At 39.8% G+C, this 26,063-nt stretch overlaps 1 protein-coding gene across 1 annotated transcript in view; it reads right to left on the bottom strand.

The window, feature by feature from the left end:
• Nucleotides 1-1,047: 1,047 nt before the first annotated feature.
• The window catches only part of chrna7a (cholinergic receptor, nicotinic, alpha 7a (neuronal)), a 40,755-nt gene continuing 15,739 nt past the window's right edge, over nt 1,048-26,063 (bottom strand). Inside the window, exons 6-10 of the mRNA XM_038289856.1 lie at nt 15,514-15,681; nt 15,199-15,393; nt 5,672-5,758; nt 4,741-4,850; nt 1,048-3,072 (exon numbers count right to left, since the gene is read on the bottom strand). Coding sequence (XP_038145784.1) covers nt 2,530-3,072; nt 4,741-4,850; nt 5,672-5,758; nt 15,199-15,393; nt 15,514-15,681 — 1,103 coding nt within the window. The 3' untranslated portion in view covers nt 1,048-2,529. The remainder of the gene's footprint in view (nt 3,073-4,740; nt 4,851-5,671; nt 5,759-15,198; nt 15,394-15,513; nt 15,682-26,063) is intronic.

Below are 26,063 nucleotides of genomic sequence, written 5' to 3'. Positions count from 1 at the left end.
TTGGTACAAAGGTTAGGGATAAAGTTGCTTAGAACAATATAAGTTATTAAGAACAACTCCAACTTTGACATTGTATACTTTTATATGAAAATAGAAAGAAAGGGATCCACCAAAACTGAGAAGTTTAAAGGAACATCTTAACTCTTGATGAGCTGCAGAGAAACAGTTTAAAATTATTAGTGTTTCTACTAAACTCAACAAGTTTTGATAATAGAGTAGCAAGAAGAAGGAATTTGATGAAGAACAGTGATAAGAACTCCCATTTATTGTTTCTTAAAAGACACATTGGGGACTACGGAAGAGGATTAGGGCCACTGGAAAAAAAAAAAAAGTTAACTGATTTTTTTTATTTTTTATTTCAGTATAGTATGGGAAAAAAGTCAGAATTCTGACTTTATTCTCAGAATTCTGACTTTTTTCCCATGTTAAACTGAAATAAAATTAAAAAATCAGTTTACTTTTTTTTTTTTCAGTGGCCCTAATCCTCTTCCGTAGGGGACACATCAAATGTGAGAGAAGATATTGTTATCAGAGGGCAAGAATTTAACACTTTAGCACTCACACAAAATGGTAGGAGGAAAATGAACACACCACCCAACAGTTAACTATGATGGAGGTATGTGGACAGATCAAAGCCCAGTCAAAGTCCAGAGCTAAATTTAAAAGATATTTTGGTTCTTAACATTACTTTTTTATTTCTTACTCTCATGGTTTTTATCTTCAGATATCTACAAAAGTTTAGATTGATACTTAAATTTTGACATTGAATATAATATGTGTAAATGCTTTGTGTCATTTTCAAAGTTAGATTATTAGTATGTAAACAAAAATAATCAAACATACAGAGATTAAAAAATAATGTAATCATTCTGAAGACAAAGTCCGGAAATTGAATCAGGGTTCAATGAAAAATTAAAAATAGACAATTGAAGGTGATACCGTATATTCGTAGAAAGGCAATATTTTTCTTCTGCTTTGTATTTTAATTAATTAACAGCTTTGTTTAAAAATAATGACAGTGTGTTAAAAAATTAATAAAACTCACAATTCTCATAAAACCCTTTATTTTGGACACACTACTACATCAGAAATGCTATCAAAATGTTGCTTCAAATCAAAGTTAAAAAAAAATCCTAATCAAATATTTTCTCAGTCTATAGAAAGTAAGGGGAAAGAATATTATGTTGTTTAGTAAAATAGGACTTTCATTTTTATTCATGAATTTGAGTATTTGACACTGAAAATGGTTGAAGATACAGCTTTGCTGAAAATCTATGAACTAACATGCAGCCGTTCAGCCGCTGTTTTGAACTTCTTTTTATTTTAACCCAGGACGCTTTCCCCATCTTTGATAATTGTAATGCTTTGCTTATTTTCATTCTCAGAAACAGGATGTATGATCTAAAACCTGATGTTTTCTGTTTAATTAAAGTCCAAACCATGGGCAGTCTATTACATAACATTAATCTGGTTTGTTGGGGTCTCTGCTTTTATGAAGCACCTAACCCACCATGCTCAAGTTTATCTGACAAACCGTATATAGGAGCCTTGTTCTGAACCCAAACAGAACGATGTTGGTCTTATCTGTTCTAAATACATTGGAACATTATTTGTTAGGAAAGTCATTTAGTTTTTCTAGCATATTTGTGCTTATTCAGTACTCACAAAGGAACTGTAGACCTTATGAGCTTCTCCCTGGCCTTTTCGTTGCTATTTTGACTAATCTTTGATCCTTTGGACTTATATTTTCCCATTTCTACAACAACTTTAAAGTATTAGCAGTTAACAACAGACCAAACAACTTAAACAGAGCAGTCTGTTGCTCTCTGCTCTTCTTTTTACACCATCCCCTTCTAAATCCACCTGTTTTCAAAGATGAATGTAGAAATTGTTAAGCGGATGTCTAATTCAAGTGGTAACTCACCCGTCCTGCAAACAGGAAGCCTGCTTTGGAGGAGTGGCAACCTAGTGGTTAGGGCATAGAGCTTTGGATCCTGAGGTTCTGAGTTCAAACCCCACTCCCACAGACTGCAACTGTCCCTGAGAAAGACCCCACACTGCTCCCCAAATGGATTGGTTAAATGCAGAGAATGCTCTGTACTTGTGACAGTTTAATGACAATATAACACTGGAAAAACGGCTAGCATCATGTTCAATACTTGGTCTCACTGACTGAACACAGCATGCAGAGCCCATGGCTCTGGGTTTTCTATTTACTACAGATACAAGTTAATTATTTAGCATGTATAGATGAAATCAGTGATATGTCTAGTCTGTAACATAGAACTGCAACTGTTTATATGTATGTATATATCACTAGGAAGAAGTCACACAGAAAAGCAAAGTTGCATTCGTTGCAAATAACACTGGGGATACTAATTTGATTTATTATCAGACGGTACAAAGGGATAACAGAGATTATTTTCTTCAAAGTGTGGGGCGGTGTTACATAAAATGCAGAAGATTATCATAACTATAGAGTAGATATTGATGCCAGCTTTTTTCCTTTACAGTTTCACCGTATCAGCCTCATGTGAAAAAGTCTTTGGAAATGGCTTCTACAAAATTGGGTGCCGACATGAGGATCCCAATGGTGCAGAGGATGGTGAAGACTGAGAAAGCCATGAGACAAAGCCTGTCAATGACAGATGCTGCAAACTTCCACTCGTTGCACACTGTCTCATCCTCGTCTTGGTCACGGAACCGTTTGGCGATGTAACGCACCTCATCCAGGATCTTTGCCAGCTCCAGCTCCATGTAACCCGTGTTGGAGCTCTGACTCGATGGGAGGAGCAACTCGTCCTCACCGGTGCGTCCAATCAGCCGCCCGCATAGGACTCCAGAGTCAGGAGAGGTGGCAGCCGTGGAGCAGTGGATGCTCTCCAGGCCACGGACGCCCACATAGAGCATGTGGCCGTTTGTAGACTGGGAGACAGAGCTGCTGGCGTTGAGGTCCATGCTGGTCAGGCTGCTCCGTCGGGTCTTGTTGTGGCAGGCTGAGCGCACTCGATCCTCACCGGGGCGCCTCATGCGCAGAAACCAGGCACACCAATTCAGCAGGATCACACGGGTCTACCAGATCACAGAATAATATGGAAAAATATCATTACATGAAACTTTTGAAGGACTTCAGCACTAGATTTTTGTTAGCTAAAAATCATTTTTTCAAGGACCTGTATTTTAAAGAGATAATAATGATAAAGATGCTGGTCACTCAGGCTAAGAAGTCCTCTGGTGCCTGACTGCATGTTGTTAGGTAAAGAAAAAGGAGACAAAGTCACTGCTGTATCCATCTAATGCCGTAGGTTTACCTATTATAAAAGAGTTCTTTGAATATACATTTCTGTTGCATTCAGGATATTAATACTCAAATGCTTAAATTTAGAATAGAATAGGAAACAGAAAATGCCTTTATTGTCCCACTATGGGGAAATTGCGGTTTTACAGCAGCAAAAGGTTATAGTAGAAATGGTTACACAATGTGCACCTTATAGAAGTGTATAAAACAAATAGAGTATTGTACTGTAGAGTGTTTTTACAATATAATACTCTGTATCTGGAGAAAAAAAAATCAATAACAGCTATGGACATTTTTACAGTAATGGAAATGTAAGAAATAGCAGCAACCCTAGAGATGTGCATAAAAATGACAGCAGCATGTTATTTAACTGACTAAACCAGAAACTGTGCAAAAGCAGCATGAATGTAACAACTTATTGAGGTTGTTGGGAACAGTGGTTATTAAGTCTTCCAGCTGCTGGGAGGAAGGATCTGTGATAACGCTCCCTGGTGCTTTTAGGGTGCAGCAGTCTGTCACTGAAGGAGCTCTCCAGTTCAGTAACAGAATAATGCTTAGGGTGGGAGACATTATCTAACAGAGATGTTCATTTAGTTAGGATCCTTTTGTTTCCCACCTTCTGCCCTAAGTTCAGAGAGCATCAAATCAAAGAGCTGAACTTCCTTTTGAAGGAAGAAATTTGAAATAAAAGATACTTTTTACTTGTATAATATTATAAAATATATTTTAGGCTTTCTATTGACTATAGAGGGTGATCTGATCCCAGTTTGGGCTTTGTTAATCTACTCAAATCTGAGATTATGATCCCAAATCAAACCAGAATAAATTACATCCTGTTGTGGAAACATCTTACAGATTTATTCATTACCTACATTTTACTCGCTATTTTTTACCTACATTAAAAACTTGAATATAAATGCAATTAATATGTATTTCACGTTATACTCTTATAAATAATAGAATGGCTCAGCCAAACACTAGATAGAAATCAAATTAAATTCTCTAGCAAAACTTGAAGATTGCCTTCCAAAAATGGCATTTGTCCAGTCTGCCAGAGAGCGAGCTAACTTGGAATTTAGATCTAGCAGAAATGTCAGCCTTAAAATGTCCAAAGCTGGGAGATGACAAAATGACCAGTAAACCCTTCAGGCTGAACTATGATCAAGCCTGTAGTGTAATTTTTAGGACATTCACATGTTATTAGTTATTGAGTCTGAAGAAAAACAAATTCAAAAGGAGGCATCAAAGCTTTTTTATGTCTCATATATCTGCCCCAGGGAGAAAGGTCTGCTGCAGGTGATGTAAATACATCAGAAACAGAAACCCCTATAGCATAAACACATTGTCCTCTGCATTCCTGGCTTGAGGGTAGAAGAAGGTAATCTGAGAAAAAATACCAACTGTTAAAATAATTTAAACTTTAATGAACATGGGCCACTCACCCATTTTGGCATCTTGCCTCCATCAGGGTCATGGTGGTGATATTGCAGAACCAAAACAGTGGCAATCACAGAGAGACCAACAATGACCATGGTAGTGGCAAAGTACTCAGCTGAATAAAGAGGAAGTAGAGAGTCAGAGGGTTTGGTTAGAGGATACATTAAAAAAAAAAGCACAACAAAATATGTGCCAAAACAACTACACAAGGTGACAGCAGAATCATCAGAATATGACTGTGTCTAGTACTGGAAGTCTGAGATGTAAAGTACAGAGATAAAAGGAATGAAGAGTCCTGTGTGGTGTCCCTGTACAGCTAAAACCTGGTCAAACATCCATATTTTTTGTGCTACAATGATTTGATCAACAAGAAATCGCTGATCTTGTCATTTGTTGATATCTTTATTTTTCTCTGTACTGTAAATACAGGCCAATCATTAGTGGACATCAATTTCCTATCAGAGCTAGGGCTGAAACAATTAATCGGATCATGATTTATCAATTATTTAAATTATCATCAATTAGACATATCTTATAAGACTTGCATCTGCAGCTACAGTATTGGGTGATTTACGCCTTATTTTTCCATCAAACCAAACATATTCACAACTTTAGAAATCGACAAATCATATTTTCAATTAAACACAAAGCTTTATTGGTACATATGTGATAAATTGCGGAAAAGTTCACAGGGTACAAATACTTTTATAACATTTAGTTTTCTCTATATTCAGATAGAGAAGCTTTTCTATGTTTTGTTGATCATCATTTAGGATGACTCATCTGTGAATAAGAAGGAATGACCAAATCCTGGATAGCTGCTCAACTTTACTACAGAGAGAAACAGTTTAAAAAAACGATGCCTTTAAAACCATGCCTTTATACTGATAGTGGGTGACAACCATAGCAGATGTATTCAGCTTCAGCCGGACTTACCTATTAAAGGCACCGAGTCTGATGTGGCAGGCATAATCTCTGCAACCAGCAGCATAAAGACAGTGAGGGAGAGCAGAACCGTAATGCCTGCAGAGGAGAGCAAGTCAGCATTAGTGGAAATGAAGAGCATTTAAACTGCTTCCATAATAATATACTGTAGGTGTCATGATCCCTTAAACCAGCCTTTCTGGTTAATTAATCTTGTGTGTTTTGTAAGGATTTAAATCTTAGATCTGAGCAGCAAATAAAATAATTCTTCTATTTAAACAATGTTAATTACAAATTATAGACTTTAGTTGCTTTAATTTGGTTAAGATCTTTTTTAAATCTTAAAAAAGCCAAGAGGATTATGGATTTAAACCTCTTGAATAGATGCGTTATGATTGCTGTCTTTAGGTGTTTATTTTTTAACTTGAAAAAAAGATCTAAGCTCTAAAGGCAGTGTTGCTTTAATTTGTGTGACTTTTCTATGACTTTGTGGATGCTGTTCAGGACAGATGTTTATAGGCATGGATGTTCTATCATTGCTGTGGTTTTAATTGTATTTTTAAACTTCTCCTTCAGGATGGAAGGTTTCTACAACAACTGCAGATCTTTTTAAAAGCAACAGCTTATTGTGGCTTTTCTCTAATCTACACAGCAGGGATTTATTTACTTCATGACCAGTCTGACTAACTTTAACTGATCTCAAGTTTCAGAGTTTAAGCTTCAATCATCCATTTGCTGTTTTGAGGGGATAAAGAATAAAAAGAGCTGAATACCTTTGTAATTATTCTATCCACTTTTTCCAGAGCATCACTACCAATGAGGGAAATTATTTACTCAGGGTCGAATGCCTCATGTTGACTGACTGAAACACACTTCTACTCTGTCAGTCATTTCTGATCAAAAGTCATTTCTCTAATGGAAATGTACGTTTTTCCATGAAACAGCTGCCATTTTACCACTTTCTTGATCACTACCCTTTTAGACAGCAGCAATGTAAAACTAGATTTACTGTAGATACATAAAATACGTAAAATTATGCCCCAGCAGCTTGTGGATCATAGAGGGCTTTAGCCTTGGTGGCTCTTAGATTGGTCCTTAATATAAAAAAAAACCTCATTTTCATTTAGGGCTTACATCCTGGATCAGGTTGTTCAATTATTATTATAATTTTTTTATTATTATTATTCATTATTATTATTTATTATTATTATTATTGTTAAAACTCATACACATTGTGAGTTCCCAGATGACGGTGATGCAAAAGGCCCATTAAAGACACGTTAAAACTAATAGACTAATGTAAAGCTTCTGGAAAGGTAAAACCATTAGAAAATGTACTGTATGCAATATGCTGAAACAACTCAAATCAGCTGAAATAATAATCTCAAGAAGAAGTCAAATATCTATGCTAAATTTTACCTGAAGCTTGATCAAAGTACAGTTTGGCTAAAAAAACACTGATTAAATACTAAAACTATGTGTTCTGACCCTCTGCTGATTAGAATCAAAGAAATATTGAACAAATAATTGCCATTATATAAAAGAAATGTTTTATTATGTATAACAACTAAAATGAATTCTTAAGTAAATAAAGAAGTAAACCCATGTTGTGTATCTGAAGTTTTAACCAGAACTGTTTAATCTTAGCTTAATCAATAAAACATGTCAAGTTTTGATCTACTAAAACTTAAGAAAATTGATAGAAATAAAAGAAAAATTTAAATTTTGACTCAAATTAGTGAATTAAATCAGAAAGATGCAAAATAGACTTAAAGTAGTTTCATTTAAGGAGCATAAAATTATATCTTGAATGCTCAGTTATATCCACTATCTAAAATATTTCTGAGACACAAGTTTTACTTTAACACATAACAGTCATTTTTTTTTTCATGTTTGTAGACTACATTTTTTTTTCTATTTCCTTTATTTAACCAGGTAAACCCCGTTGAGATCAGGATCTCATTTTCTAGGCGGACCTGGGCAGAGATCTGCAGTACACTGCAACCTGGTTACAAAAAAAAAATCAAGTAATACATATGCATAAAATATAAAACAATAAAAACATTTAAAAGCAGTGACACTGTTTCATAGAGGCTTGTTGTCTATCTTATAAGAACCGCTCGAAATAAGTCCAATGAAATAGTGTCTGACATCTTGAGCTCAGACTGGAGCTGATTCCACGCTGTAGGAGCCAACACACTAAATGCTTTCCTTCCTTTATCAGTTCGAACACGAGGAACATGTAGAAGAATAAAGACATTGGAGCGTAAATGTTGGGATCTGGAGATCTGCCATCTTTCTCCAGCAGAGAGCGCCCTGGGTCTCCTGAGATGAAGCCACCTACACACCTGAGGCTAATTCACCTGATTAGGATACCCACTACTTAAGCAGCGGCCAGATCTGTCTTCAGCGCCGTAGTGTTGACCAGTTTTGGTTAGCGGAACCTGAGCCTCAGCTTGCATTAAGAATTTCTGCCTGCTCTAGAGAGCAACCTGATCCTAACCAGCCTCTGTCTTCTCTGCTATTAGGAAAACCCGACTGAAGTCTGTAGCTCTGGAGGAGCTCATGTTTGGAAACCTGCCTGCCTGCCCAGAGAAGTCTGAAGATCCTCAGTCTGAATCTCCCTGCTAGTTGTCTGGGGAGAACTAGGAAAACAACTCAAGGTCTGAACCTCGCTAGCCTGAAGCTAAGCTCTGCCGCTGCTGAGCTCATTGCTGAATCCACAGTCTCTGGACCCAACCGGTTCCCTCTCTCCACCGATCAGTCTGAACCTCATCAAGTACAAATCTGAATCTAAACTCTGTCAAGACATCGTTGCTGCCTGGCTAACCAAACAATCCCTCTCTGCAGATTACTCTGTGATACCAGTCCCGGACCAGTACCAGAACCTGTACAATCATTTACTCTGTGTGTACTTCGCAAATAAACTGTTAAACTTTTATTCGGTTTCATGTGGTGTTCTGCATGTGGGTTTAATCACAGAGACCCATCATGACAGTAAAAAATGTGAACTACTAGAGAGAGATTAAGTAGTGTGAGTTCGTTTCATTCCTCCTGGCGGCTGTATACATCCCACCCGCCGCTGACGCACGTGAGGCTCAGCGCGCGCTGTCGGACCATGTCTTACATGTGGAGCGGACTTTTCCTGACTCTCTTGTTATTGTGTTTGGTGACTTTAACAAAGTAAATCTGAGCCAGGAACTACCCAAATACAGACAGTTTATTAAATGCCCCACCAGAGAACAGAACACTTTGGATCACTGTTACACAACAGCAAACAACGCCTATCGCGCCATCCCCCGTGCCGCCCTCGGACTATCAGATCACGTGATGGTCCATCTCATACCCACATATAGACAAAAACTGAAGCTAGCAAAGCCTGTAGTTAGCACAACTCCAGCAGTTCTCTGCCAACGACTCTGCCACAGTGTGGAGGGGCCTCAGGGCTATTACCAACTACAAGCCCAAAGCCCTCCGAGCTCTGAATGACCGGGCACTGTGTGAAAGACTGAATACACACTACTGCCGTTTCGACTGTCCCAGAGCCGTTAGCACCTCTCTGGTCTCTCCAGCCACCCCCTCCTCCCCCAACACAATTGAGGCCACTCCATCAAAGGCCCCCTCAATCCACCCCTTGTCCCCCCCTGCCCTCTGCATCCTGGAGCAGGACGTGCACAGACAGTTTCTGAAGCTGAACACCCGTAAAGCTGCTGGCCCTGACGGCGTTTCTCCCTCCACCCTGAAACACTGTGCCAGCGAACTGTCTCCTGTCTTCACGGACATTTTTAACATCTCCTTGGAGTCATGCCATGTGCCGGGCTGCTTCAAATCCTCCACCATTGTTCCTGTCCCGAAGAAACCAAGGATCACAGGACTAAAAGACTACAGGCCGGTGGCACTGACGTCTGTGGTCATGAAGTCCTTTGAGCGATTGGTTCTGCAACACCTAAAATCCATCACCGCCCCCCATCTGGACCCGCTGCAGTTCGCCTACAGAGCCAACAGGTCCGTAGACGACGCAGTCAACCTGGCCCTCCACTTCATCCTGCAGCATCTGGACTCCCCAGGAACCTACGCCAGGACTTCAGCTCTGCCTTCAACTCCATCCTCCCGGGTCTGCTCCAGGACAAGCTGTACCAGCTCAACGTGCCCAGCTCCCTCTGCAGGTGGATCACTGACTTCCTGACGGACCGGAGACAGCACGTGCGGCTGGGAACAACTGTCTCGGACACACGGACCATCAACACCGGATCCCCCCAGGGCTGTGTCCTTTCCCCCTGGCTTTTCTCCCTGTACACCAAATGCTGCACCTCCAGCCATCAGTCCGTGAAACTGATCAAGTTTGCGGACGACACCACCCTCATCGGGCTCATCTCGGACGGTGATGAGTCTGCCTACAGGAGGGAGGCGGACCGGCTGGTGTCCTGGTGCAGCAGCAACAACCTGGATCTGAACGCCCAAAAGACAGTGGAGATGATCGTGGACTTCAGAAAGGTCACAGCCCCACCGTCCCCCCTTGCCCTCACAGACAGCCCTACCCCCATCTCCAACGTGGAGTTTTTCCGCTTCCTGGGCACCACCATCACCCAGGACCTCAAGTGGGAGTCGACCATCAGCTCCCTCGTCAAGAAGGCCCAGCAGAGGATGTTCTTTCTGCGGCAACTGAGGAAACTTAAGCTGCCAACCCGGATGTTGGTGCAGTTTTACACCTCCATCATTGAGTCCATCCTCACCTCCTCCATCACCGTGTGGTACGCTGGCGCCACCGCCAGGGACAGATACCAACTGCAGCGCATTGTGCGCTCCGCTGAGAAGGTGATTGGCTGCAAGCTGCTATCACTCCAGGACCTGTATGTCTCCAGGACCAGGAGGCGTGCAGGTCGCATCACAGCCGACCCTTCTCACCTGGGACACAGTCTGTTTGTACCTCTCGCCTCAGGGAGGAGGCTACGGTCCATACGGACCAGAACCTCCCGCCATAAAAACAGCTTCTTCCCCTCTGCCATAAGACTCATGAACACATAACTATATGTCAGACTCCATAACCTGCCCATGCCATTTACACTGCTGTATTGCACACTGCTCTATTTGCACTACCTTGTACATTTTACTTTTTATACTTTTTATATATTTTTTATTTATTTATCCATATTTTTATCCTAAGTGTATATATTAGTATATTTTTTGCATGCCTTATACCCCAGTGTTTTTAGAGATTTTTATAATTTTATTTACCTATTTCATATTATATGTTTCATGTTGCACGATTGTACCATAAAAAATTCCTAATTGTGAACTCCTTCACTAACAATGGCAATAAACCCGATTCTGATTCTGATTCTGAAGTATGTTGGTGTTAGTCCAAGGAGAGATTTATATATTAGGATCATCAAATGATTGTTTCTCCGAACACTTAAAGGAGGCCAATCAGCTTTTGCATACAAATCATAATGATGTATCAAACGTCTACTACCAGTTATAAACCTTAAAGCAAGCACAATAAGTTCTAACCATAAGTTCTGTCATTTTTTCTTATGTTTCATAAGAAATTAGCAGGTTTTTCGTTTGGGTGCTTCGTTTGGGTGCTATGCCTCCCAACAGATGTTGTTTATTAGTTATACTGTGAGCTGGTTTTTCTTTTTCCTTTTTTGGACATCGAGTCATGTAATATTGGATGTTCACCCATGGCACTGCCCACTTTAGAAGCAGCGTAAGAAATTACATCCTATACTGAAGGCTCATTAGATTATCAAAAGCCGTTGATATAAAGCTGATATTGCTTCCTCTTTCTCTGTTTACATTATTAAACTGACACAGTGATACAAGTTACACAACTCTCAGCATAAACAAAAAAATATAAATTTATTTTACAAAACATCAAACAACATATTCTCCATATATAGTGGATGAAGAAAGTGGCAATGCATGTGGTCTCCAAGCATGGCTGCTGAATTTCTCTTTTTAACAGTTGTTTATTTTTGTAATAACTCAGCAGAGGTACACAGTGAACTGTTCTTTTTGCAGAGGAGGTTTTATCAGCACATAGTTTTCCCTTTTATGGTTGTGTTGAGGACAGCAGCAGCAGCAGGGGAAGAGGGGTAGGAGGCAGGTTTACATCTACCCCCAGTAGATATAAACCTCATGGCACAAATGCTGCAATCAATTCTCAAAAGTGTTCAAATTTCTGAAATAAAACTGACTTGGAGTTGGCAGGATGATCTGTAGACTCCACTCTGACGTGCCAGCACACAAGATGGTAGCTTTAACAGAATCTATAGCTCCTTAGAGAGCCATGACCTGTGATGTGAAATATGTTATAGAAAAGATCTCAAACAGGATCTGCATAAAAGTCTGCCATCAACTTCAAACAGGCGAGTGTCACTTCAGATTTCCTCCAGCAATCAACACATCAGAGGGAATGTATATGAGGGCAAACGCACACACGCAGGTCCACACATCAGACTCTGCAGCACGGTTAATGATGGAAACCAGCTGCAGCATATTTGAGGAAGCTGCATAAATCAACGCCCTTCTCTCCCTCAGACAGCATTCACTATACACACACAATCACCACACAGCCATAAAAATCTGGCTTCATAAAACCTTAATCACTTATTCATAATGCTCCGAGTTCAACTGTGACAACTGAGACGAAGCTGCTCTGTTTTCCTGATCAGACAATTCAGTTATCCAGCCAGCATTAATTATGTGCTCGGTTCACAAGGCTACAGAAGAAGTAAGTGAATAACAAACCAGTGTTTCACCCTGAATGGGTGATTACCCAGAAGGCAAGTGGGATTAAGATGTTTTAGATGGAGGGAAGGGGAAGAAAAAGGTGTTGGCTTTGAGTTTAAAAAGCTCTGATGATAAATGACTTGATGAATCAATGATTTTTAGCCAAGCAGTTACTAGCAGGAGCATATCACAGTTATAATTAGTCTGGCAGGACGCCATCAGATAAAATAATGAGGCGAAACAAAAAAGCAGCACTAAAGTCTAATAGGAGTAGAAATGTATAATACATAGATACCAATGCAGGTCTGAAAGGCTTAGAGAATCCAGACAGAATTCTGTCTCTGGGGTGGGGGTCCAGTTTCCTGTTCTCCACACATTGTCTGCACCAAAATTTTTTACTGGAAGCGTGTCAAAGAACACCTGTGCAGCTGTTCAGAATTTAGATGGATGTTGTTTATAAAGATTAGCGGAGATGATTTCCCCTCTTTTTTAGGGGTCCTGAAATTCTCCCTATTTTTGCGGGTGCAGAAATGTACACAGTTTTGAGGATCGGCTGGCCGAGGTAGTAAGGTAAAAGGAAGATTAGTGTGAGGAGTCTTCAGGGTGATATGAATATTTTGCTCTCCTCCTTTTTCACCAATCTTAAAGCTGTCTCCTCTATCAACGTGTTGTTGTTTTCTTTTGCACAGGTGTCACATGAGTTACAGTGGATGAGACTGAGACTACAGTGGATGAAAATATTCTTTCTGACATGATTTGTGGACATTAAGATCTAAAGAGAAGCATCATCTCCTGGTCAGACCCTGTAATTCAGGGAAAGGTTGGAGTCAGAGTAAAAAAATATGCACGCCCAGGAGGAGGCCAGTGGCTGGAAGTTGGATTTTGCTGGGAGTTGGAGGGAAGTGAGCTGCCATTCAGCTGGCGTTTGACTGGAAAGGGTCATTTTGATTGGCTGCTACTGTATGGCAACAGAACTGAAATCAGAGTACCAGGTAAATAAATCAGGTAAGAAGCCCCCCCTTGTTTACCCATAACTACATTATTTAATTATATTAACAAACTTCACATGTGTCCTATCATACCAAACCTGACAAAGGGACAGAGAAGAAAAAAGAGCACAAAACAGAAACAAGAGAAGGACAAAGATCCTTCATGCAGAGAGAGAAAGAGAAAAATAGAGACAGCAAAAGCAAACAACCAACAGTGGATGAGACTTTTAGCAGAATGAGTTTGGTAGCAGAGCTTTACAGGAAGTGGGAAATTTTAATTACTTGCAAAATGTGTGTAATCAGCTTAACCTTGTGTTGGTCTCAATTTTTCTATCAAAACAACCATGCTCTGTAATGCATGGACACCATGAAGGTGCACTGTGATGTTAGTGGAAGTCTCTTTATGACCTGTGAACTGTGTGGTGGAGCCTCTACAAATCTGGATTTGTTTTCAGGCACATCCTATATATGCTTGTTTGGATTACGATCTGGAGAAATTGGAGACATTACACATCTGAAACTCCTTGCTGTGCTCTTCAAGCCAATCCTCAAGCAGTTTGGCTTCATGTCAGAGCGACCTGCACCACATAAAAAGGCCAAAGCTATCAAGCAATGTTAAGTCCATCATGACAGACCAGTGGCTAACCCACAGATTCTCCCATCGTTCTATCAGAAACAGCTTTAAATTGTTCAGCAAAAAACCTGAGTTTCTACCTGGAACCTTCTTTAACAAATACGAACCACAGCAGTCAGCCATGTAAACACAAACAGGCCCTCGTCACACTTACTTAAATCTAAAAATTAAAACAATTTTTACTTAAATATAATTTCTACTAAGTACAATGACAATATAATCAGTGTTATTCCATTCGTTTGTCAGTAGTCATAATGTTTTGTTAGCATGTTGGCCTTGTTAGCAGATTCTCCTCCGTAAGACAACAGCTTATAAAATAAATTTCATAGAAGCAACCATATTGAAGGCAGAGTATGGCATGCATTCCTTTTTAGATATATTTCTCCAAACAATATATTTCTGCATCAACAGATATTCGATAATGACGTTAAATTGGTCAAGCAATGTAGATCCTGGTATTTGTGAACCTTCAGTCAGAAATAACTCAATATAGAGCATTCCCTTCTACTGAGGGAAGACAGTAGAACATGGAGACAAACCGGGACCCATGGCTCTGTTCTAATTTAGCCAGTCTACTATTGACTGTCTTCCCTGAATGATGCTGATTGAATGTGATTCAGACTGTAGCAAACGCAAATAAGTCACAGCGTGAACCCATACTCTATTACAGCTCTGCAATGAAACAGCACAGGATGAGTGTGACACCACATGACAGGATGGATTATTGTTTTCAACTAGTAGATCTTGCCTGTCAGTCTTTTTTAGGTTCCTGTCACTCATGTGTTTATAGAAAAATGAGGGAAACAGGCTTTTGTATTTTTCCGGGCTAGCACCTTGCTCTATGATCATACTAACCAAAAACACTGCAGTTTATGTTTTGAGCATGGTTTTTAAACTATGTGCTACTTCTTGAAGCCATCATAAATATTTACTTTAGTAGTTTCTAAACTTGCATTAGATTGCAACACATAGTCATGCTTCTCACTTTCAGACCTCTCTGCAATATGTATGAAGGCCAATTAAAGCTGAACTTGAAAGGCTTCTAATAGGTTTTCTAATAGTTCAGCTCTGCACTTTCTTAAAGTTTGTGGTAAACATTTTCTACCTGAAGGCTTTTATAGAACAATTCTTCAGGGTTTCGCTTGTATGTTTGTGTGAGTGTGTGCTCTGGTTTCCCAAACCCAGTGAGATCTTTTCCCCAGAGTCGGCAGGCAGGAGGAAGACGAGCAGAGCTAGAGTGGAGATCAGGACGCACGGGATGAGCAGATTAAGGCCGTAGTAGAGGGTTCGTCTTCTCATCACCACAGTGAAGGTAATGTCCGGGTAGGGCTCATCGCAGCATTCGTAAAAACGCTCGTTTCTTCGACCTGGAACCTCTGCAAAGAAAAAGAAAACTCTCAAAACAAGTCAATTACAGTAAGTAAAACGCCACAACAGGAATGTCAAGGTATAAGATGAACAAATTTTACGAAAGAATTCATAGGCTACTCTTTTACCAACAAGGTCCCACTCTCCATTGGCAATGTAGCCAGTGATGTCTGCCTCCACCATCTTTAGGTCCAGGGACCAGCCTCCATATGTCCAGGAGCCAAACTTCAGGTCACATCTCTGGACATCAAAAGGGAACCAACGGACATCGATGTAGCAGGTGCTCTTAAAGATACCTTTTGTGGTGACAAGCAAAACGGGAAGAGTGGCAGAGCATCACTTTAAAAACGACAGACTGGTAAAGGGACTAAATATTTAAACTATTCTGTTAGTAAAACATTGGTCCTAAATAAACAGATGTTGAAAAAAACGTGGCTTTTAGTCACAGTATTCTGTCAGAAAACAGAAGAGAGAGGAGAAGAAAACACGCAGCAAGAGTCCAAGGCTAGGCATCAAACCCCAGATGGCAGCTTTATATGCTGAAGACTCTGCATATTAAGCATCTTTACCATAGTATGTAACTTTTACAATTCAGCTGGAGAACAATCAACTCTGCTTTAAAATGTTAATGTGTTTTCAAATCTGTTATCAAGTTTCTGTAATGATTCCTGTCTGTTCCTGCCTGTGAAGCTGCTATTTGCAGTCCCATGACATCACTTCCTGCTGCAATTGCAATCAAGTCTGAGCTGTTACACCTGCGGCAGCTCCTGTTACTGGGAGTTACTGCACCTGGGAGGAGCACTATGTATTTTCAGCTTTACCAGCAGGTAATCATTTAGAATAAAGCCATTTGTCTGTGTAAAAAACAGAAGAGAGAGGAAAAGAAAACACGCAGCAAGAGTCCCAAGGCTAGGCATAATCTTTGTTTTGACCCCCCATATCTGTCTCCTTCCTGTGTTCTCCTACCTGCCTTGCCCATGAAGGATACTTCTGTTGGCTTTTGATCTCTGTCAAATTGTTTATCAACCAAACCCGAACTTCATACCAATTTACTTGTAAACCTATTCATACATTCTCTGAATGTTCCGGTGGCTGAATTATTGTGTCTCAATATTCTACCCAGGCATTACAGTCTCAAAATTGAACCTTCATTGGTACACAGTATATCTAAGATCAGTACAATGAATCTTACAAAGTGACCTAATAGGTCTTTTCTGGTATATATTTTTTTTTTTTTGCATTCTTTAGCTAAAGTTATAGTTTGCAGAGAGGTCAAAAATAAGTCCAAAGTATGTCAACAGTACAACGGTATCAGTTGGCACAGCATTATGTTGAAATGGTTCAATGAATACAGTTATCAGTGCTTAGAGGTGATGTGGGGTACCATTTGGAGATTTCTCCAAAGCTGGACAAGGAGGCGGTCAAGGAGGCTGTCCAGAGGGTCCCAGCAACGCGATCAAAGATATATTCATTTCTGGTTCCTTCTGGTTCAAAACGTGAAAAAAATCAGTATTTGCTTTATGTTCATACTGTAAATATTCTAGATCTGATAAGTGTTCATGTGGTTATGTTGGAACACATAACCCCCCCCCCCCCCCCACGCCTGGGCTCTGCCAGCTGTCACTTACATGATAACAGTGGTCATCTTATTAGAAGACTGGCAGACCTGCATGGGGCGAGACCCTAATATAACTAAAGTTTTGGGCCAGTTTGCTTTCTGTTTGTGTTGTTATATGTTTTGACAGATAATGATGTGTGCTTCAGATTGGTGGAGGCTTTTTAGCAGGCTTTTGCTCCTGAGGAAATATCCTACACTCTTCAAAGTTCACAGCCATTTTCAGATCTCCCCAAAGATGTTTATTTAGATTCAAGTCTGGATCTCGGCTGTCTGCAGTCCTGATTTGTGGACTGCTGCAGAGATCGATGTCCTTCTGAAAGGTTCTCTTCTCTGCACAGAGGAGCTTTGACAAAGTGACCACAGGGTTCTTGGTCACCTCACAAATTGACCGCTCAGTTCAGACAGCCGGCCATAAGAAGAGACCTCTTGGTTCCAAGCTTCTTCCATTTATAGGCCACTGTGCTCATTGGGACCTTCAAATCAACATAAATATTTCTGTAAACTTCCCCAGATTGGTGCCTCAAGACAATCCTGCATCAGAGAGCTAGAAAAAAATCCCTTTGAGCTCATGCTTGCTTGTTGCCCTCTGACCTGCACTGTTAACTGTGGGACCTCATGCTGACAGGTTTGTGTCTTTCCAAATAATGTCCAATCAACTTAATCAACAACAGCCTAACTCTGTATAATCTGCAGACTAATCATAAGGATGATGAGGTGAAACAGCATTAACCTTTTCTTAATTTAGAGCTTTTACTTTTGCCACAATGTCATTGTTATAATTTTGTATTTTGTGTAGAATCCACAGACTGTCTTCTAATCAAAATCAACAGGTGTAAAAAAAAAAACTAAAAAAGGTTATTACTTATTCTTATTTTTTAGATTTTTTCTTCCTGGAAAATACCTGTTTGTTTTTTTTTCATTTACTGGGTGTGTTTAAACAATTGACTAATATATCTCAAATTCAATTAGACTAAACACAAAATACGGGAAAGTTAAAAAAAGAAAAAGGAACATCAATGCCAGACCAACAGGAAAGGCAACGGAGCGGTTTTATTCTGGGAAAACAGAGTCACAGTTCAATCCATCATATGAAGAGCCTAAAAAAATTCAATGCGACAACAGGGTGAGAGTTTAGGTCTTCAGTAGAGCCAGACTAATTTCCATTAATTTTAAAAACAGATATGAGACGCTAGCAGTAAACAAGATGTTTTCTCTCTCCTACTGTCATGAAAATGATAAAGATGAAAACGGAATGGGATGTGATAGGTGGTAAACAAACAGAATGGCTCTTATTTACTGCTCTTATTTTCTAAATGCAGGGAGACTTCCATGATTTGTTTTTGTGTCCCTTCTACATATATTTTAATCATTGGAGTGCATGGAGCATATTATCATTTTGTGCCAGTTTTAAATGATGGTCAATTTGGAGTAAAGTTGAGAGGCAATTTGCTTTTGCCAGATATAATCAAAGCAGAATACATTCAGTGATGGAGCTATTTACGTTGGTATTGATTAAGATGCTGCAGCAGAGCAGGCCGAGGGTTTTTGCATTGTAAGGGGTAAAGTGGGAAGAGGAGCCTGCCAAAGCGAAGCAGTAATTACTGGCTGTGTCAGGGAACCCTTCGGTTTCAGTAAATTCCTAAATGTAAATCAGTGTTTGGACATGCATGTGATGTTTATGGCTTTCCTGAAACTGATGTATCTTCAGCAAGTCTACAAGATGTAGAACAGGGAAAGAGCTTCATCTTTAAGAGTATCGCTCAAAAGATACATCTGTGCTGCTGCAGCTATGAATGTATTCATGGTAATCGGTAACAACTAACTGTACCTCAGATTTGATTCAGTCCACTTTATTATTATATGTGCCGATAAGAGCAATGTCGAAACCAAAAGTCCGTTTATTCTTCTGATCATTTTCCTGTAAGTTGACAATAACTTCCAAAGAAATATGATAATCTAATTAAAATCAAAATAACTCCAATTGGGGAAAAAGTTAAAACAATTAAATGCGGTCTGTTTAACATAAGATCGCTTTCCCCTAAAAGTCTACTAGTTAATGACTTGATTTGTGATAATCACATTGACTTGTTTTGCCTTACAGAAACCTGGCTGCAGCAAGAGGATTATGTGAGCATAAATGAGGCAACTCCTTCAAGCTATTTAAATTTTCACATACCCAGAAGTTCTGGGCGAGGAGGAGGAGTAGCAACAATCTTCCAGTCTGACTTACTGATTACTCCCAAAACAATTAATACCTACAACTCTTTTGAACATTTAACCCTTAATTTCCCTGATCCAAATTTCAAGGCAAGAAAACCTCTTCTTTTTGTAACTTTTTATCGTCCACCAGGTCCTTACTCTGAATTTTTAGATGAGTTTTCAGAGTTCCTTTCTGATTTGGTATTAAATACTGACAGGGTCATCATAGTGGGAGATTTTAACATCCATGCTGACATTGAAGGCGATAGCTTAAGAGCAGCCTTTAATGCTATCTTAGACACTATTGGCTTTGTTCAAAATGTGAATAGTCCCACACATTCTCATCTTCATACTTTGGATCTTGTGCTGACATACGGCATAGAATGTGAAGAAATAACAGTATTTCCTCACAACCCTGTCCTCTCTGACCACTTTCTAATAACCTTCAGGATTACTTTAACAGAGTTCTCCTCCCCCAAAAGAAGGTTCAATTTTAGTAGATCATTATCAGATAGTGCAGTTATAAATTTTAAAGAATCTGCTTCACTTTCTCTCTCCTCTGTGTCGCTGAGCAGTGCTGCAGAGTGCAAAAGCATAGCTTATTCCCCTTCACAGGTTGATGATTTTGTTGATGGGGTTGCTAGTTCTCTGCGTATTGCCTTAGACAACGTAGCTCCTTTGAAAATGAAAACCGTTAAAAATAGAAAGCTTGCTCCTTGGTTTAATCCAGAGGTGCGTACTTTGAAGCAAAATGTTAGGAAACTGGAGAGAAAATATCGCTCCACAGGCCTGCGGGAGTCCTTCCTAGTCTGGAAAAATGGTTTAATGCTGTATAAGAGGACCCTTTGTAAAGCAAGAGCAGCATACTTCTCCTCATTAATAGAGGAGAATAAGAATAATCCTAGATTTCTTTTTAATACAGTTGCCAAACTCACCCAGAGCCATAGCTCTGTTGAACCGTCCATTCCACCTGTTCTTAGCAGCAATGATTTTATGGGATTCTTTATAAATAAGATTGATCTTATTAAAAACAAAATCATAAGCACTCCTCTATCCGCGATTGTACCTGTGGTAGTCATGGAATCTGAACCGGGTTTAGACTGCTTTGATCCAGTTGAACTTTCTGAATTAGCAAAATTATTGTCTTCATCTAAGCCTTCAACTTGTATGTTAGATCCAGTTCCAACCAGGTTATTTAAGGAGGTATTCCCTTTGAACTCCTCCTCCATTTTAGATGTGATTAATCTATCTCTGTTACAGGGATATGTACCTAAAGCTTTTAAGGTTGCTGTAATTAAACCTCTGCTTAAGAAACCGTCTCTTGACCCAGATGACTTGGTCAATTATAGACCTATATCCAATCTTCCTTTCTTATCCAAAATTCTTGAGAAAGTAGTTGCCAAACAAGTTTGCGATCACTTACACCATAATGAACTTTCAGCTCTGGTGAAAGTCACTAATGATATTCTCATGGCCTCAGATAATGGACTTGTATCTGTGCTCGTCCTGTTGGATCTTAGTGCTGCATTTGATACAGTTGACCATAATATTCTTTTAGAAAGACTTGAATATTTTGTTGGAATTAAAGGAACAGCACTAGACTGGTTTAAATCTTATCTATCTGATCGAATTCAGTTTGTTCATGTTAATGATAGATCTTCAACACGCTCAAAGGTTACCTGTGGAGTACCACAGGGATCAGTGCTAGGACCAATTCTCTTTACTATATGCTCCCAATTGGTAGAGTTATTAGACAGCATGGGATTAATTTCCACTGTAATGCTGATGATACCCAGCTATATCTGGCTATAAATCCAGATGAAGCTAACCCATTACATAGATTACAGGCATGTCTTGAAGACATAAAAACCTGGATGACTCTTAACTTTCTGCTTCTGAATGCAGATAAAACAGAAGTTATAGTCTTTGGACCAGAGTCTCTGAAAAAGAAACTGATTAGTCAGTCACTTCATTTGGATGGGATTAAACTGATTTCAGATAATAAAGTAAAAAATCTTGGTGTTATTTTTGATCAGGACCTGTCATTTAAATCCCATATCAAAGAGGTTTCTAGAATTTCCTTCTTTCATCTGAGGAACATTGCAAAAATTAGAAATATCCTGTCCAGGGGTGATGCTGAGAAACTAGTCCATGCATTTGTTACTTCAAGGCTGGACTATTGTAATTCTTTACTATCAGGAAGTCCACAAACTGTAGTTAAAAGCCTTCAGCTGATCCAAAATGCTGCAGCCAGAGTTCTAATGAAAATTAAAAAGAGAGATCATATCTCGCCTATCCTGGCTTCTCTTCATTGGCTTCCTGTTAAATCAAGAATAGAATTTAAAATCCTCCTTCTCACATATAAAGCCTTAAATGGCCAAGCTCCATCTTATATCAGAGATCTGATTGTTCCTTATGTTCCTAACAGAGCACTTCGCTCTCAATCTGCAGGTTTACTAGTGGTTCCTAGAATTTCTAAAAGTAGAATGGGAGGCAGGTCTTTTAGTTATCAGGCTCCTCTCCTGTGGAACCAACTACCAGTTTTAGTCCGTGAGGCAGACACCCTGTCTACTTTAAAGGCTAGGCTTAAAACTTTCCTTTTTGATAACGCTTATAGTTAGAGTGGCTCAGGTTATCCTGAGCTATCTCTATAGTTATGCTGCTATAGGCTTAGACTTTTGGAGGACATAGGGACCCCCATTTCATCATTCTGCTTCATTCTCTCTCTGTTCTCCTAACTGCAGAATCTGTTAGTTCAATCTCTAACCTTCTGCTCTCTCTGCTTTTCCTCAGAGTAGCTTTGCCTTGTCTGTTCCTGTTTGGCTGTGACGTCATCCTGGAAAGAAACATCAGCTGTGCTGCTTCCATCAACACCCTTGTTTATAGATGTTGGAGATCGGCCTGTTTTCCAGTGTGGTCCTGTTTCTCTGACCGTGACTGGCTGGATGTGCTCTCTTCGTCCTCTGGCATGGGAGCTGCCTTGGAGCTTGTCTGCCTGGCTGTGTGTTTCCTGGACGGGGCCGCCTTTTACAGCTGCTTTCTGTATCTCTGCTTCTGTCTCCTTGAACCCCAGTCGGCCTCGGCAGATGGCCGCTCACACTGAGCCTGGTTCTGCTGGAGGTTTCTTCCTGTTAAAAGGGAGTTTTTCCTCTCCACTGTCGCTACAAGCATGCTTAGTGTGAGGGATTGTATTTGAGTCGATGCAATCAACTGGTTTTCCTTAGATAGAAAACTTTGTATAAATTTGACTGTATGATCTGGTTGAACTGTAAAGTGCCTTGAGATGACATGTGTTGAGAATTTGGCGCTATATAAATAAACTGAATTGAAATGAAATATTCATGACTGCAGAGGAGGAGTAGGTATGTTAGCAAAATTTGAATGTCCATGTGCTGTTTGTGCAATAAAGCAGCAAAGCTGTTTGTGACAAGAAATTTTAATCTAACTTGAGACAGTTCTTCATAAACAGGGAGGGTTATTTATGAACTGTTTGCAGATTTTTCTGATGCCACTTGGTAAACATTTAGTGGCCAATTATTCAAGTGATTAGGATGTAATGAGGTCCCCATGTTTTAGTGGATTAATTGATTGACTTGAATGCAGTGGATCCAGGTTCAAAGCTTGGTTGGGTCAGGAAGGGCATTACAGTGTAAAAACTTTGCCATGTCTTTGAGCATGTTATATTGATTAGTTGTAGTGACCACTGAATAACAGGACAGTCAAGGGGACACAAGCAGTAACCAGAGGTTATATCATTGCTGTTAAAAATTATTTTTAAAATATTTAAAGTAATTTATTTCCTTAGATTTAAATTTTGTTAGATTATTAGAGTAACATTTACCGAAATTAACAATAACTTTCTAATAGATTATTGCTTTTGTATATTTCTTTATCAGAAAGAAAGTTCTGGTAAGTTATGTATAAATAAAATGCAACCATACTAAAATGATGTTCTCTTTTTTGGAGGTACCGGGATTTTAGAATATATTTAGAAGACAAATGATAAAAGTATGTACTTATATTATTTATACGAAGGTGTATAACTAAAATCTGGTATAATTTGAGTCCAAATTATCCATACATATCTCAGCATTTTGAGTTCTAAATGTTTAAGCTCCAAAGCTGTAAGAAAAGGTGATAAAGAAATCACATCACTTAAAAAGAAGAGGTGAATTCCATAAGATGGCTGTGAGACAATAAAGAGATTTTTCTATTCTATTCGAATATACTGCAATACAAATACAGAGTTTACAAGAGACTTAATGCTAAGTTGCAGTTATATTCTGGGTGATGTGACAGCTTCAGCTCAACTAAAAGTGAAAAGGCTTAATGATCAAAAATATGTGCATCACACTGCATATTTGATGGGCTGCTTTAAATTCATCAAATGTGTTCTAATGGAGCACAAGCAAAAGTTAGGATTGACCTAGTTTGTTCGGCAAGAGTTATAAATGTCTAACACCATGTCTAATATCTATCTATCTATCTATCTATCTATCTATCTATCTATCTATCTATCTATCTATCTATCTATCTATCTATCTATCTATCTATCTATCTATCTATCTATCTATCTATCTATCTATCTATCTATCTATCTATCTATCTATCTATCTATCTATCTATCTATCTATCTATCTATCATCGTCTTCTGGTTCATCCAGGGGCAGCAGTCTCAGCAGACTCCCAGTTTTCCCTCTCCACAGTCAGCTACTCTTGCTGTAGGAAGCCTGAGGTGCTCCCAGGCTAGTCGAGAGACATAGTCTCTCCACCATGTCCTGGATAGTCCCCTGGGCCTCCTCCATGTGGAACATGTCTGGAACACCTCCCGAAGGAGGCGTCCAGGGGGAATCCAAAAACCAGCGAATGCTGTAGGACTTGGTTGGAGGGAGCCAGCTGAATCCCATCATCTGCAACAAGCAGGGATGAGATCAAACATGCACCAGGAACAGGTCCTAATAATGTCTACAATGTGGACCAGACTCCTGCTCTGCCTGTACAGAGATCAGGGGGCTCCCAGTAAAGGGCTCCCTTAATGCACACTCCTAAAGCACCTCCCACAGGCCACCACGAAGGACAGATTCAAATGCCTTTTCCAAGTCCAGAAAGCACACATGGACCTTTTTGGACAAACTCCCATGAACCCTCGAGCACCCTGCAGAGGGTGTAGAGCTGGTCCACTGTTCAAAGGCCAGGACAAAAACCACACTGTTCCTTCTGGAGCCGAAGTTCGGCAAAAAGCAAGGACTCTCCTCTCCAGTACTGTGGCATAGGCCTTACAGGGCAGCCTGAGAAGAGTAATCCCCCTATATTTGGAAAACACCCTCCTGTCCCCCTTCTTATGAAGAGGAACCAACCTGCCCAGTCTGCCAATCCAGGTACACTGTACAGTACCTGACTTCCAGGCGATGCAAAAGAGGTGTGTCAGGTACTCCGGGTGGATCTCGTCTAACCCTGTAGCCTTGCCACTGTGGAATTTTTTACCATTGTTGTGACTTCAGCCTGGGAGATGAGCAAAACAAGCCTAGAGCACAGAGTCTCTTCTTCCACTGCAGAAAGCATGTCAGTCAGATTGAGGAGATCCTTAAATATTCCTTCTTGTATACATATATATTGTCAACGTGGGGGATGAGGTTGCTTGAGGACCCAAATGCAGAGATGATTTCTTGTAGGATTAATGAAGAAATGAGGAAAAACATCCAAAAACACAAAAATTGTGAGGCCCAAAAACCAGCATACGTCAGGGGGAAACTCACATAGGGAGCCAGGGAAGAGGCCAACAAACAACAAGGAACCAGCAGTGAGGGACTGCAGAGGTGGTGTATATAATGGGCTAATATGGAGCAGGTGTGAGTGGAACTAACTAGAAGGAAGCCAAGAGGAAAGGAAACAAGCACAAGGGGCAATGAGCAAACTGCTCCAATCGTCTCAGGTTTGAAGAGAATAGCCATTTCTCTCTAGAATCCCTTGAAAGCTGTGGTTGTAAAAATCAAACAGTAGCTGTTAGTTAGAAACATGTTCAGCGGTCTTCTGGACCACATCAGATACGTTGAAAGATGTTGGAGATGAATTCTTGATACGCAGAAGTTATGCATAAGTTACTCATAGGTTTTGGATAAACTAAACACCACTACTTATGGGTAACCTACACTTAACGTATGTCAACTATCAGATAACGTACCTGTAACCTAATGCCCCATGTATGGCATACGCTGGCATACGTCAGGAAATTTGTCAACGTATGTCAGGCATACGCTGGCTAAATCGTCAAGGTGTGACAGCAGCTTAAGAGGCCAGAATCCTTATTTCAACAAATGTTTCAGTTTGTCAGAAACTGTATATGGTCTTTGAGAATACTTTGAGAACACTAACTGTGTGCTTCCTACACAGTTAGTGTTAACCGGTTTGACAAGAACAGGCAGGCATATTGGCAATGACTGTATCCTTTCTCATTAGCAAGGTATAACAATATGCTGGTGAAGATTCTCAGTCATCCAGGTCATAGTTATTCCAAAAAAGTAAAAAGAAAGTTTACTGGACTTTGTTTCCAAGTTTGAAGATGTTTCCCATCCAGGAAGCTTTTTCAATTCAAAATGTCAGAAATAGCGTTGAGTTCAAGGCTTTATAGAGTGGACCAAAGCAAAGCCTTGTTTTGGCTTAGAAAACATGCAAACTTAGCCTGACGAGCAAGTTGCCCCTTTAGAATGGGGGTCGTTTCGTTTCTTTGTTAGCTTGTAATACCCAAAACCTGTCTATGTAAAGGCGGACCTGCTTGTCAGGTTCAATTTGCATGTTGAACCTGATTTTTGAAACATCTTCAAAAACAAAGTCCAGTGGACTGTTTTCTTTAACTTTTTTGAA

The sequence above is a fragment of the Cyprinodon tularosa genome, unplaced genomic scaffold (assembly GCF_016077235.1).
Source record: "Cyprinodon tularosa strain WSP-4 unplaced genomic scaffold, ASM1607723v1 ctg272, whole genome shotgun sequence".
Classification (NCBI taxonomy): domain Eukaryota; kingdom Metazoa; phylum Chordata; class Actinopteri; order Cyprinodontiformes; family Cyprinodontidae; genus Cyprinodon; species Cyprinodon tularosa.
This window is presented reverse-complemented; position numbering and strand designations above follow the sequence as displayed.